This window comes from Pyrgilauda ruficollis, unplaced genomic scaffold, assembly GCF_017590135.1.
Source record: "Pyrgilauda ruficollis isolate IOZ18807 unplaced genomic scaffold, ASM1759013v1 scaffold9, whole genome shotgun sequence".
Lineage (NCBI taxonomy): Eukaryota > Metazoa > Chordata > Aves > Passeriformes > Passeridae > Pyrgilauda > Pyrgilauda ruficollis.
The window spans coordinates 10,304,843-10,319,127 of record NW_024531043.1 but is presented as its reverse complement, the minus strand read 5'-3'; the positions used below and the strand labels follow the sequence as shown (position 1 = coordinate 10,319,127).

Genomic DNA, 14,285 nt, shown 5'->3' with positions numbered 1-14,285 from the left:
CTAATGAATTTTAAAGTACTGGTTCTCAAGTGAGATATCTATCAGCTCAAAATTCATCTGATAACCTGAAGGGAAATTGGATTGATCCCCTGTGTTGGCCTAACTGAAATTCTTACTACGTGGTATTTCAGAATTGTGTTTAGAAGTTGGGAATGAGGCTGCTAAAAAACTATTAAATCCAGTGATTAGTTTCCCCACGATGGAATAATTACATGCATTTAAAATTTCTGACAGAACTGCAGTTATGCCCTCACTAGAGATTTTTGAGGGAACTACTTCATTGGGAAAGTCAATTAGTTTGGTGTAAATATCACAAATTGCAGCTTTCGTTCTAAAAAAATTGCAGAAGAGACTGCACAAGTTAAAATCAAGGGCAAGGCAGGGTTTGTCTGTGATTGCTAAAAATGCTGTCTGAGCAGTCAGTTCTGACTCAAAGTTGCATCTGATTTGTTTAATTTGGTTTGCTTGGCACACAGAAAGGAAGGCAATGGTCACATCCTGCAGCCCTGGCCTGGCCAGGGCACAATTCAGGCACAGCTTTACCCTCTCATGGCCTTCAAGCAAATGTTTCATGTTTCAAATCACAGCACTGGACATGCCATTAAGCCAAGACCCCTCTGAGAAGCTCTAAACACAACCCAGGCATTCACAGCACTGCCTTCACACCAGAGCAGAGCAGGAGTCTTGTTTCTGGCAGAAACCAGAGAAGGGGAGGACGTGCCAAGATGCCACAGCAATCATCAGCTCTGGCCATCCTCTCCTCATACTCCCCCAAAAAAAGCAGAGAAATCAAAAGCCTAAGAGAATCAAAAAGCTAAAAACTCAACATCAGTAAAACGATTCCTACAGAACTATTGATTTATTGGCTTAACTGACTGTCCCAGGGACCAAAGCAAAGATTTTATCAGAATTCTGCAAGGGACTGGACACCTGTCAGATTAACATCCCTAATCACAGTTAGTCACCTTATCCCAAACTATTGTTAACCTGTAGAAGCCAGAAGCCAGACACCAAGTTCTTGGTCTGAAGAAAAAATTGTGCAGGCAAATTATTGATTGAACTGCCCATTCCTTGACAAAGGACACTAAATCCAGGAGATTTAGTAAACATCAGAAAATCTGTGTCACACTGCTTTACACGGAGCTCTTGATTAATCTATCATGTGCTTCCCTTCCCCAAATCCTTTTTCTCAGGGAGCTGACCACAAGAGAGCAGTTAAGAGAAGTGGGTTTCTGATTCTGAAGCAAAGACTGTTGTTTCAGGTTGCCCAACAATCTTTGGGGATCTTCAGCACAAGCAGTTCATTTAGAACCACACACACACCACACACACAGAGGCTTCTTTCTGCAAGGATTGTCCTGCAGTCACCTTAACTCTCTCCTCTCTCCCTTGCACTGCCTTGCTACTCCCTGGAAATCCTGTCATGTCCTTTTCTGGATGTATTTGTATAAAATTTGTCTACGATGCAGAGCCTGAAACTGCCACCAAAAGCAGCAATTCAGCCTTTCTGCACTCACCTCCCACCTCCAACCTTTCTGTATGCCAGCTCTTCCTGAGATCAGGCACCTGACTGAGCAGGGAACTCGTTTGACCAAGAAATAGCCTAAAAAGGGGGTAGGGGAGGCACATTTCAGCTGAATCGTGTCCCCAGCCTGGTCTGCTCCATGGCCAAGCAGTTCTGTGAGCAGAGTGGTGGGGCAGGGACAAGGATGGGAGCCAGGAACTGGGAAGAGAGCTCAATTTATTTCAGTAGCAGTGCCAGCTTAAGATGTCTTCATTAAACTACAGTTGCAGATGCACTAGGTGTTGGAAGCTGAGGTCCAAGTACACCTTGTCAAATTCTAAATAAAGGCAATGTACAGACAAAAACCTAAATAACAACAACAGGTAAGTCTGTGCTGAGAGGTGACAAATTGGCAATCACTTCAGCAGGCCCGACTGTCCTAACTTTTGTGGCATTAAGACATTTAGTCTTGAAGGTTGTTAAACTGTGTTTACCTGGGGGACATGGGCCATGTGTGGCGGATTGGTATATGCAGGTTGAACATGGGAGGGATGAATGGTGAAGACTGTTTGTTGTGCTGTAGGAAAATTGTTTTGTGGAGACTGCGTGTTGGAGCCTGGCGTCATGGAAGGAGGGGTTGGAGCTAGACCTGCGTGGTAAATCGCCGACTGCTGCTGGGGGTTGGCCAGGTGCAGGGCCTGGGCAGCCTGGTGCTGGTGGTGCTGCAAGAAAACACAGAGATTATTTAGGTTAGGGCTGAGGAATTACACTGATCCCGTTAAGGAAAATGGGGTGGGAAACTGCTCTTAATTCTGAATCGGTAAATGGCGAATCTAAGATCACCTGTACTTGTGGGAAACTCTTTACAACCCCAGCAGGCTCAGCTTGTGCTGGCAGAAAGAACCCAGACTGCCAGGTAAAACCATGGAGAACCTGGAGCTGGGAGTGCCTCCCAGCTGCAGCCAGAGTTATTCCCAGGAGGGAATTAAGGAATGCAGCATTATTCCAAGGACCACTTTGTTTTCAGCTCCTTTGACAAAATCCAATCAAACACTACTCAGCATTTATCTGCTATTTCCACTTCACCCATATGAAAGCACTGACACAATTATGATCCTTCCTTAATCCTTAAACTGAAACATCCCCCCTCCCCTGTGAACAGGGAGAAATGAGTGGTTGGACTCTGCTCCATCCTAGCCTTTTTCCTCTCAGAGAAATCAATACATCAACATCAAGCACTTATCAGCTGCAATCCCTTGAACACAATTTGCAGCCACTCAGGCCCTGGGTTGTGTTACCTGCACGGGGCTTGGAGCAGGGTGGCTTCCAGCATGTTGGCTTTGCTGCTGGCCAGTTGGGGTGGCAGAAGGCTGAGGATGAGGAGGATGCGGGTGCAGGGTAGCATTAGGGTGGGCATACTGCTGAGCAAGTGAGCCAGTGGAAACTAGGATGAAAAAAAGGAATATTTAATACCAGGTACAGGATGTGCACCTCTATCAAGTCACCATCTGCATTTGAAGATTTCACTACAACTCAGTCTGTAAATATATTCCCTCCCCCTTCTAATAAATATATATATATATTTATCTTGCAAATAGCTGATGATCTTACCTTGCTTTTGTGTAGTTTGGTTTGGCAGGAAAGTCTATAAACAACCATAATTAGACAGCTCATCTTCCCTAATTTGACAATGTAACAGATACTACATAGAGAAAAGCAGTATTTCATCTTTTGTTTTGTCAAACAGACCAGTTTCAAAGATCAAATTTATAATTTTCATACAATTTAGGATTTCCTGAGATATACTTTTCAAAGGTGTTACGAGCCATTTTTATTTCCACCATCCAAAAAAAATTCTTTGGCCTTATACCTGGCTAACCTCACCATGCTACTCTTCTGGAAATTGCTCACAGAACAGTCAGAGGGAAGCACAAACTCTGCCTGTGCACTCCAGAGTCAATAAACACATCACAGCTGACAAAACTGAGGCTGCTCGAGCATCAAATTTTTGCTGAAGCCACTTTCTTGTGCTAAAATAACCCATTTTGCCTCTGCCCTCGAGGCCAATCTGTTCTGGATCACCACCATCCTGTGAGTTCCCCAACGCTGCCACGGAATTCTTCATTCCTTGAATCAGAAGCAAATAAGGTACAAAATTCCCAAAAAGGAAGAAACTGAACAACAGAAAACTTTTACCCCAGTGAAGCCACATCTGTTGCTACAGCTGTGCCAGTCTCCAACAACAAACACCCAGTTCCTTCTTGGATCCTGCTCTGTCCTGCTTCAAATGGGCCACACTAAATCCTATTTTTTTTTTTAAACTTTTGAGGGAATCTAAGCAAGTATGAAAAGCCATAATGACAACAAGCATTCCTTTCAACACAAAGCATGCAATGCAAAAGCAGGACCCTAAAAATGAGGATGCTTCCCCTATTTCTTTTAGGTCTTGTGCAACAACCAGACCATGTCTGCAGCTACTTCTGTGTGTGACAACACGTGTTAAGCCCTCTGATGTCACAGCCTAAAAGACCAAGGAGAGTTTTGCTGACAAAGTGCTAAAAAAGCAAACAACCAAAGAAAACTATCAGCCTGCTCCTCAATATTTCCTTCAACTGTTCCTTATTTGTTTTGGTGCCTTTTGGTGGTTCTGAAATTAATTACTGATGAGTATCTACCAGGTTATATCTATTTTTTAATGGGGTTGGTATTATATAAGAACTTGATGGCCACTGCAGTTTTCCTCCAGGCTGGTTTGCTCTAAACCTTACAAATCCAAGTTCTGACACTTTCCAACTCACCAGAATACAGAGAGCCAGGATATTTTTGCCTAATTGAGGTTTTTTCCCTGTGCAGGTTCCTCCTTTAGAAAATAACTGCCTGCCACATTTAACTTAATCCCTGGCAAGCTCCATTAAATCTTCACTGAGCAAATGGCCTGGCAGTGATGAGCAGTTTCAGGCTATTAATGCAGATGAACTAAATTCCTGCAGCCTGGAGTTGATCCTAATGTTCTTATCCACATGTGCAAGCACAGCTGTACACTCTGAGACCTCCTGATTGAGAGGGGTTTCAAAAACACCTCAATATTTTCTAAGCACACTGTCAAAACCAGCAGGATTTTCTGCCACAGCATTTTGTTATGCTTTAAATCCAAGTATTTTTGATTTATTTTGTATCACTACTAAAATGTATTTTGCAGCAGCATCCCTGCCATGCTCCTACTTGACTTTCAGACATCTCTCCTCTGACAACACCAAAATTATCAATGGCAACACTGATCATTTTTACAGTACCAGGTTTATGGCTTTCTACAGGAGGACAATTTCTCAACCTCATTATTATACACACTCTGAAGAAGGCCAGAAATGATTACCTTTGTCAAATTAATAGAAATAAATGGAAGGAGGGATGACTTGCTTGCCAAAGGGCACCTTAGACCAGCAATCCTCCCAGTGCCTCAGCTGGCAAGCCTGACTACAAATGAACTGCACCTCCACTCAAGAGGCTTTAAAATGTATATAAAATTTAATTCCAAGTTGTAAGATACTCAAGGCTTCCCACATCACTTGTTAAGAGCCCCCAAAATAATGTGGGACTCCATTAAACCATTGGTGCAATTCATCTTTTGGTTCTTTATGGCCAAGAGAATAATAAACTCAGTCGTTCTGAAGCAAATATTTCTACAATAAAACTTCACAATAAGGAATTTCTCTCTTAAGATATTAGTTAAAGCAAGGAATAGCACCCTAAAGAATAGAAATAAACCCGGGGAAGGATCAGGTTTTTGTCTTAGTGACAGCTCTTCCAAAACCACCTAATATTTTATCCATAGCTTTGGATTTGAAGCACTGGACTTTTGTATATTGAAAATATTTAATTTTCAGTTTCTCCTCTCCTTCATTTCGTCTTTAGCAGGTCACCCTAATGACCAAATTTGTAAAGCTTAAAACCACTTCAGATGCTGCTGCAAATTATGTTTTAATAGTAATATTAAAAGTGCCTTTCAAAAAAATGTTATCTGGGCACTTCTCTAAATCGTGGCCAGTCCCTGCACACAAACCAAGAACGACTCAGCAGGTCTGAAATGCATTCCCAGCTCAAAACCAGGGCTCAGACTCCAACTCCAGCAGTGCAAATGGTTTTTCATGTTTAGTTAGTGCAAGTAATTCCTACCAAGCCAATGAAATCTCTGAGACCAGCAGCGCTGTCAAAGGAGTCTTGTAAAAGCCATCAAAAATTCACCTGCTCAGCCAGAACTAAAGCACTTTCCCTGGGATTTTTAAAAGGAATTTTTGCCTGGTGATCAAAACAGCTCACTACACAAATTAACAGCAAATAAGACAAGACAGGAGGTGGGGAAAAAAAAAAAAAAAAAAAAAAACCCATTGACCCATTATCCAACATTTTCCCCCAATTGTCCAAATGGCCACCTATTATCTGAGAATGTGCCAGGAAAGCTCTAGGAAAGGACACACCTTGCTGCAAGTCACCTCAGCTCACTCCAGCACAAATACACTGAGTTTCTCACCCTTTATGCCTTAAATTCCTCTGCCTGGGCTGCCCTGCTTCACTTCTGCATCTTTCTACTCAAACTGGGTCTAATGTGAGATATTTCACTGCACTGACCTGGCAGGGACACAGGGGAGGGGAGAGACTCAGTCACGGGATGGGAGAAGAACATCACAGGGATTGAATTACTGAACTCAACTCTACAGAACTGCACCCCGTTTCTGAGAGCAAACAAGAAGTAGTCAGCCACAGAACCCACAGAAGAAGCTGAAATCAGAAGAGGTCAGAGCAGCAGAAATCAAGCAGAACTCCCAGCTACAAGGGAATATGTGAAACCACATCGTGTCATTTTGTAATTTTGTTTTTTCCCTGGAATTTCAATGGTGCCAATGTTGGTCAGCGTTGGTCACGGTCCAAAGATGCAATGAAGAGCCTATTTTCAAGAACTGACCAGTGAACAAACTTCAAACCTATTGCCAGAGCCAGTAAGATGGTGAGGATAACTACATTTAAAAGACCTGAATGGTAGGAAGCAAAGAAATAGCAAATGTTTCTTTCTTTCATCATACAAACATTTCAAGAAGTCATTTTACACAGGTAGAGTGGACTTGACTTCAAAGATAATCCAAGAAAGGAACGAGGTTATTGAAGTGATTTCAGTGCACCAAACCAAGAGGCATGAACACAGCACAGGTCAGCATCCTACAGCCCCCACCCAGGCAGAACCAGTGTGGCACAAGAAACACAGGAAATCTGCTCCAGAGCAGATTTTTGGAGAACAAGTGGTTTTTCTCACATCCCTCTTGCATGAGCTAATGAAAAAAAAGAAAAAAAAACCAAAAAACCAAACCAGGAGAGTGCCTGGCATGAGCTGCACAGACTTACAGACAGACACAGCAACAAGTGCCAGGGCAGGACAGGAGCAAGAACAGAAACAGCCTGAAACTGCAACTCCTCCTTTCCCATGTCCTGGGTGAGAGTTCATCCTGCAAGCACCCCCCTCAAACCTCAGCTTCCTCAAAGCAGCTGCTCAACACCAGCAGACAAGGCAGGATTTTGCAGTTCTCTGCCTTTCCTGGATGAGCTGGATCAGGCTGCTGTGTCCAGAGAGCACCAGCTCCTCTCCCAGTGCCTCCAGTGATGCTGGTGACCAGCACAGCCCCAACTGAGCCAGGGAATGGAACTGAGAAAGCTCCAAGGACTCCTCATCTCATCCCTGTCATACAATGATGACCACAAGCTGTTCCCAGCGCTCCTTCAGTGGCAGCTCTACAGAAAACTTCCTCCACCTCAGCTGCAGCTCGAGTTATTTCCTCCCAGGGGCTCAAAATTTGAGCCATGGCTTTTAAAAGGGATGAGGCCCACATTTTTTCTCCTTTTAGGAAGCTGGTAATTCATCAGGTGTAAAAATCCTGTTTGGCTCATGAAAGGGAGCAAGGCAGCTCCCACAGGTTTAAACAGAGGCTACAGAATCACAGAGTGGTGTGGGTGGGAAGGGACCTTCACAATCATCCAGTTCCACCCCCTGCCATGGGCAGGGACATTTTCAACTAGCCCAGGTTGTTCCATCCAACCTGGCTTTGGACATTCCAGGATGGAGCAGCCACAGCTTCTCTGGGCACCCCGTGCCAGGGCCTCACCACCCTCGCAGGGAAGGATTTCTTAGAGCCCATTTCCAGCTGCAGATGAAAAGACTGGGTAGTGAAGTCAGAGATTATTTCATATTCAAAATAAATTTTTGAAGAATTGACAACTCAGCTTCCTGTGATTATATAAATCTGTTCCAAAGCTCCATTCCCTGCCCACTGAGAGGAACCTTCCTGCGTTTTCCACATCCTGGTTTGGTGCAAGGAAACTTGTTCCCTCAACACGCCCCATTCCTTTAACATGTGGTTTTTTAGAAAGTGCTTTTCTGTACAATCAAAATTAGTACAAAAAACCCAACTCACTGGCAAAGTAGAAAGAAGGGCCTGTCTCCTTGCTGTATGGTATTTTGGGGCATGCTGAATTTGGGAAATAGAAAGGTAAATTAGCCTCTTGCCACGTGCATACTTCCCATCTTTTGGAAAGGTCAGTGTCAGTTTTAATTTTTTTTTAATTATTTTTTGAAGACTCTAGAACCATGCAGATATTTTTATTCACTTAGCTGCTATTAGAGCTAGATATTTCATTTTACAAATTAGTGGAGATGAAACACAAGTCTTGAGTAAGCCTTCCTTCTTAACTCTGACACTGAGGTCTGCAGATCTTCATTAACAAAAAAAGAAATTTTATGTCAATTCATGGTCTATTACTGTCCACTGTAACGAGAAGGTTAAAATGCAATTACACTAGAGCAGAAACTGGCCCTTGCTTTTTCAGTTATAGCACTGCCATTCTGAACAGTTCCAAGACAACTTTGGTGACTGCTTCACTCTTAGTCCCTGGAGAATCCTCTGAAGTTTATATTATATCCACCATTGTACTACCAAGGGAATAGAATTTACTCTACTGCTGAGACAGAAACCAGATAAAGTTAGAGACAACACCAGACCAGTAAAACATATGCAGAAGGGGAAAAGGGAAGGGAGAACAGGGACAGGAATGAGAGCACAAAAAACAGGAAATGCATCTGTGTAAAACCAAGCTCTGGTTTTACACAAGTTCTTAAACACAAAAGTTAAGTTTTTCAGAGGACTCCAATTATCTGGAAACAATTCAGCCACATGGAAAACTAACACAAGTTCATTGTCACAGGAATGGACAGATCCACCCTCTACTTGGTAACCACATTTTCTACCAGCAGCAGAAGCCTGGGCTTTGTGTGACACAGGAGCCAAACTGGGACGGTGGCCAGCAAACTCCAGCAGCCCAAGGACAGGGACTGGGAGGCCACCCCGAGCCAGCAGCTGCCAGACAGACACAGAACCTCCTGAACCCAAGGTGCAGCTGAGCAGGGCAAGGATGACACCTCCAGGTCGGCTGGGTGGCAGGTAAAGGTGTCACATTTCAAACTCTCCTGGACATGGTGTCACATTTCAAACTCTCCTGGACATGGTGGCTCCGCGGCTGAAGTGTCACAGACGTTGTTATCGTCTGGCTGGGAAGAAAGTTGTTTGGACTTTGTCCTTCCCCATTTTTAGGGGAAAACCCCAGTGATCTGAACACTCCTCTGTCCTGTCTTTAGCTGGGGTTACTGGGACCAGGCAGCTCTGCTTCTCTCTTTTGGCAGCAGCGGGGTTGTGACACTGTGAACTGGCAAGGAAATCCCAGAAGTGCAGGAATATCCCATTAAACAGCATTAGATAAAAGTACTTTTCTTTAAAATGGAAGGGTGCTTATCACCAAGTGTAGGTCACTGTATGTAATTTGGATTCAGCTATCTCTTCACAAAACAGGAAGGAAAACAACCCCAAAATTCTGGAAGGTTGCCTTAAATCGACAGGAATTGCTCTTGGCTGCCAGGCTGTTACTATTTGCCACAGACTTTCAACTCATCCCAAAAACCATTAGTGAAGGTGGAGTTTCAGATCTTACCAGAAAACACTTCACACCTTAGGAATACTTGATAAGCAGTTTCCCCCCAACCCCCAGGTCTCAGGACAGTAGTTCTTGCAGACATCTTCTCTCTACCACATATGCAGGAGAAAAACTGAGTGAATTTTGCAGGAATAACTCAAAGCAAGCACCAGTACCTTGAAGGGTAAAAGGGCAGTGTGGCCCACTGAATCCTGATATCAGTGCTAAAACTAAGTAATCATGTATCTTTTAAAAATCAGATAGCAATTTTTAAGAGCCAAAAGGGAAATTGTTTGAGTAAAATCAAAAGCAGCAGCGGTGGTTGTTTCTCAGGAAGTTGTTATTCTGTACTTTCAAATTATCTTTTAAGAGAGGACCAGAATCAAAGTGCACAGGTATATTTAGTTCAAATGTGGGTAAACTTAAAGATTCCCAAAAGACAGCACATAAGTTATGGATATTTTCTTATAGTCACTCAGTCAGATATGAACAATTCCAACATGATGTTCTTTAGCTCCATAAGCAGCTCAGATTGGTCACCTCTGGCATTCCTGCCTTTTCCCACACATGGATAAATGGAAGCTGAAGTGGACACGTTACAGCTGGACACACTTTGAGGAAGCACAGTCTATCTGGGCCAGGTCTTCAGGCACTCAGCACATGCAAGACTTGCAAAAATGTGAACTGGGAGGCTGCTGCAGAACATCAGGAGTCATTCCACGTGTCAGTGTCACCTTGCAAGGTGAAGGGTACATTTGAGACAGTTCATGTTCGCTAAACACGCCTGCACGGGGCAAGAACACACCCTTAGAAAAGGTCTATCACATGGAGATCATGATCCTCTTGGGTTCAGTGGTTTCAGTAACAAAAATTTCAAGCACTCCATCATTTACTGGAAGGTGGGAGAATATTTAGAAGAGTCACCAAGTAGCTACTTGAAAGAACACAGGAGGACAGGCCATTTCTGTAAAATTAGGTGCTCTTGGGAAAGTAATATTTAATTACATGGCAGGAAATACCAAAGAATTCTCAAGTTTGACCCAACTTAGTTGTTTGCACTGGCAGGTAGTCACATATCTACAACAGACAAGCTGCAAAACCAACACAAAATGAGATCTAACAGTTGTAAGTTAGAATATCAGTGAAAAAAAACTATACAGACATCTGATCAAAGCCAAGCAAGGCAACGGGCTTGTACTTCAGCACTGCAGAACCCACTGATTACAGAAGATAAGGATGGTGCACAATGGGAAATTGCTAGAAAGTCACATGCAACCATTGTGAATCAAATCTCAGATTATCTCATGTTTGGTTTTATTTTAATTAGAATTTGAGAGGAGGGTTTTCAGCAATAAAGGTCTGAACGCCTTTGATCATTCGCTTTATGGGAATTCTATTTAATCTAATGAAAAAGCAAACAGAAGATCTGTTTACATGGACACCTCAAGCACAAGAGTTGAAAAGATCAAAGTAATACAATTAGCAAGGACCTGTGAGAGAAAGATTAATCTCTACAAGTAACTTCCATTTCAGCTTCAGCACAAACGAGCTCAAATGTTCTTCCTCTGAGTGTCAAAATAAGTTATTTTTGTTTCTTAACTCTGTTACCACACCACTGCAGAGATCTGACAAGATGTTTTCAGATGGGTAAGACACCTCTTAAAATCAGAATTAATTTCCCACTAAACTCCAGATTCTCTGTAAGTTTTCATGACATGTCATGGACTTCCATGAAGTAGCAGTGTAAAACTAAGCCCCCAGAAACATACAAAGATGTCTAAAGGTACAGAAAATCTTTTATTAGAATCTAAGTCAATAATATACGTGACCCAATGAAACTTTTCCTCAGATGCTATAACAAGTATTGAAATGCCATGTTTTCAAGAGACCATCTGCTGTTTTGACATTTTATGACAATTTCCAAGCCTTAAACAACCTTGACTCTACCTCTTTCAATAGCATGTTTTGCAGTGAGCTCTTTTTCCTCCAAACTGGGCCTTGATTTATCATACATTTATAATGCTTTAGAAAGTTCTTGCACATTTTACTTTTGTCACAAGGTAACCCACATTTTCAGCACTTCACTCTGAGTGAAAAATGCCCATCTGATAATGCTAGAGACTAATTGTCCAAGTGAGAGCAATACATGAGTTGTTGCATTTACTTATTCTTGACTTACCAAATGAGAAAGGTAAGCAACACATGGTTTATTTTGCTTAAACAGCAGTGTTCATACTGTTAATAATGCCAGTAGTATCATAAAGACAGCATTTCACTAGTTGCCAGAACTAAAGTCAAGTTTGAAACTGAGGTCATAACCTTGCAATAAAACAAGTACTAATTATAATCAAGGAACAAACAAGGGATGATGTATCAAGAGCATCAAGAGAACTTCAACAAACTTCTTTCAGCAGATATTCTTTAGCAGCTCCCAGGTTGGAATCTCATCTTGGTCACTGGCATCCTACCGAAATCAGCACACTTGAGTTTTCATTTGAACCAGCTGGCTTAGTTTTCAATGCTCTGCTCATCATCATCATCATCATCTTATGAAATATAAACCACATCTACTGAGATACCCACGTTGGAAGGCTGAGATTAAATACATCCCCTGCACAAGGTAAGGACTTAAAAAGTTACATATAACACAAAACGTTTCCTACCATACATAGCATGTGTCTGTTCATGCGCACCGTACTGTGTTGCAGAGGAAGATACTAAACCCGGCTGTGCGTGTGCTGGTGGGGCCATCATCCTAGCGTTGCCCTGTATTACAGGGCTATAAACATGAGGATGCTGCAGGCAGAACAAAGGAAAAACCACACAGTTAATTGGGTTAACAATTAACTCCAAAGAAACTTTTGTCATCTAAACAGTCGGGATTGAAAGGGCGGCACTCGGCCTTGCTCAAACGCAGAGCGAGCTGAGGATTTCACACCGTTGTGATTGTCCCAACTGTTTCCAAAATTTAAGGGCTAGAAAGTGACAGCAAACATTGGCATGCCCAATTTTTGCCACTCTATTAATGCACTAAGCTTAGACAGTTATCCAATTACACATGTAGATTTAACAGCCTTTGAAGTAAGAGCAGTTCACCAAGCAAGTTATTTTTAAAACACTTAACCAGGAGATGTGCTGGCCATGACCTAAAGAAACTCTTCAAAGAGCTAAAAAACCGTATCAATAATAAATGCCAACTTCCAAACTGACCTTAAAAGTTGTTAGGACATTAAAATTCATTAGGACCTTAAAATTTGTTACGGGCTTTGAAGCACATTCCAAGATCACCACGTGTGCTCCAGAACACAGAAACTCTTCAGGGTGACTCAGGACTGGACACAAGGGGGTTATTTAGCTCTGAACCACTTCATTATTTGTGCTTGGATTGATCAGGAGCATGGAAAAGATTCTTACCTGAGACTGGTAGTGTGGCACATGCTGCACAAGAGGCTGATTAGGAAACTGTTGGGGGCTATATGCAACATATTGTGTAGAGTAAGCAGGTGGAGTAGCTACAATTGGAGGGCCTGCTGCTGAGGCAGGATGCATCATGGTGCTCTGGTGGTGTTGGTCTTGCCGCTGCTGGGGCATATTTGGTACTGCAAAACAAAGATTGTCTCGTGTTAGAAAGACAGAGAAAAAAATTTGGAGCTTTCTGAAAGGTTCTACGTTGTAATAATGTTACTGGGATCATGTGGAACACCCTCACCCCACACCTTTAGCCATGGGTTAGAGCTCTGTCAAAAAGGAACAGTGTGAAGTAGAGTTTCTCCAGGAAACACTTGATTTTCATGAGTGACTTTGAGCTGGATACACACAGCCACAAACCCAGCCCTGCCTTTTCATGAAGGAAGAAAGGGGGAGGGAGAGAAAGACTGACCAGAATCAGAAGGGAAGAGAAAGGTTATATCAGGATACCTACATTAACCAATTAATCCTGCCCCCTTTAAAAGGCTTTTTCACCCTCTATGGGAACAACTCAGCCACTGTTCCATCAGCTGGAAATCTGAGTCTATGTTAAAGTGACTCGTGCTTATGGCTGAGGAGAGCAAAATAAAGGTCTCCACTCAGCCACAACTCGAGATTTTTACATCTTTTGAGCTCTGTCCTACCCCTCAGGGCAGCAGAAAGCAAATTTTAGGTCACAGACAACACTGACCTATAAGGAATAGGAATAATTAAGAGGGAAGAAAGATGAAAAGAGCAGAGCAGTGTGGGATCACCTGAGCTCTCCTGAGAAGGTGACCACCCAACTCACTTGGAACAAACCAATTCAGCCTATAAGGCATGGGCATGGGAGCTCCAGGAGGGCTCCAGGAGGGCTCCAGCTTCCTGCAGTCAGGCTGCAGCTACTAACTGAGCTACCTCAAGCTCCTCTAAACTCCACTGCAGGGGCACTCTCTTAGGGAGAGGAGAGAGAAATGTTGCAAACATCCATAAATTCACTCAATGATTTTATTTACACTGCAGATCAACAACAGAAAGGAGTAAATAAAGGAGGCAACTTGAACAGTGTAAGGGCACAGAGCTGTAATCCAGGCAGCTCCCACAGGGCTGCGCTGCACACAGATGGATGTGCAGGAAATATTGGAACTTAAAAAGGGATTCAGAATTGGAGCTGCCTCACCCAGCAAAGGAGCACTCAGCAATGTATTTCTGATTAAAACAGTGTTACTAACCAGAAGATTTCAGGGGTGAGGCCACAGTGAAGTTACTGTGTTTTAACACAGAAATACATTGCAGGGTTTTGTCTCCCCTAGGTTGATAAAGGCCA

At 42.8% G+C, this 14,285-nt stretch overlaps 1 protein-coding gene across 12 annotated transcripts in view; it reads right to left on the bottom strand.

Annotated features, from left to right (window-relative positions):
* The window catches only part of ATXN2 (ataxin 2), a 49,680-nt gene that overhangs the window by 3,714 nt on the left and 31,681 nt on the right, over positions 1 to 14,285 (bottom strand). For 11 of the 12 annotated variants that reach the window (XR_005956935.1, XM_041488766.1, XM_041488763.1 and 8 more), the window contains 4 exons: positions 12,926 to 13,110; positions 12,175 to 12,307; positions 2,803 to 2,948; positions 1,999 to 2,226 (listed from right to left, as the gene is read on the bottom strand). Coding sequence is in view for 11 of the 12 variants with exons in the window: in XM_041488766.1 (XP_041344700.1) it covers positions 1,999 to 2,226; positions 2,803 to 2,948; positions 12,175 to 12,307; positions 12,926 to 13,110 (692 nt within the window). In the remaining variant the exon portion in view is untranslated. The remainder of the gene's footprint in view (positions 1 to 1,998; positions 2,227 to 2,802; positions 2,949 to 12,174; positions 12,308 to 12,925; positions 13,111 to 14,285) is intronic. The other variant, XM_041488764.1, reaches the window with a different exon arrangement.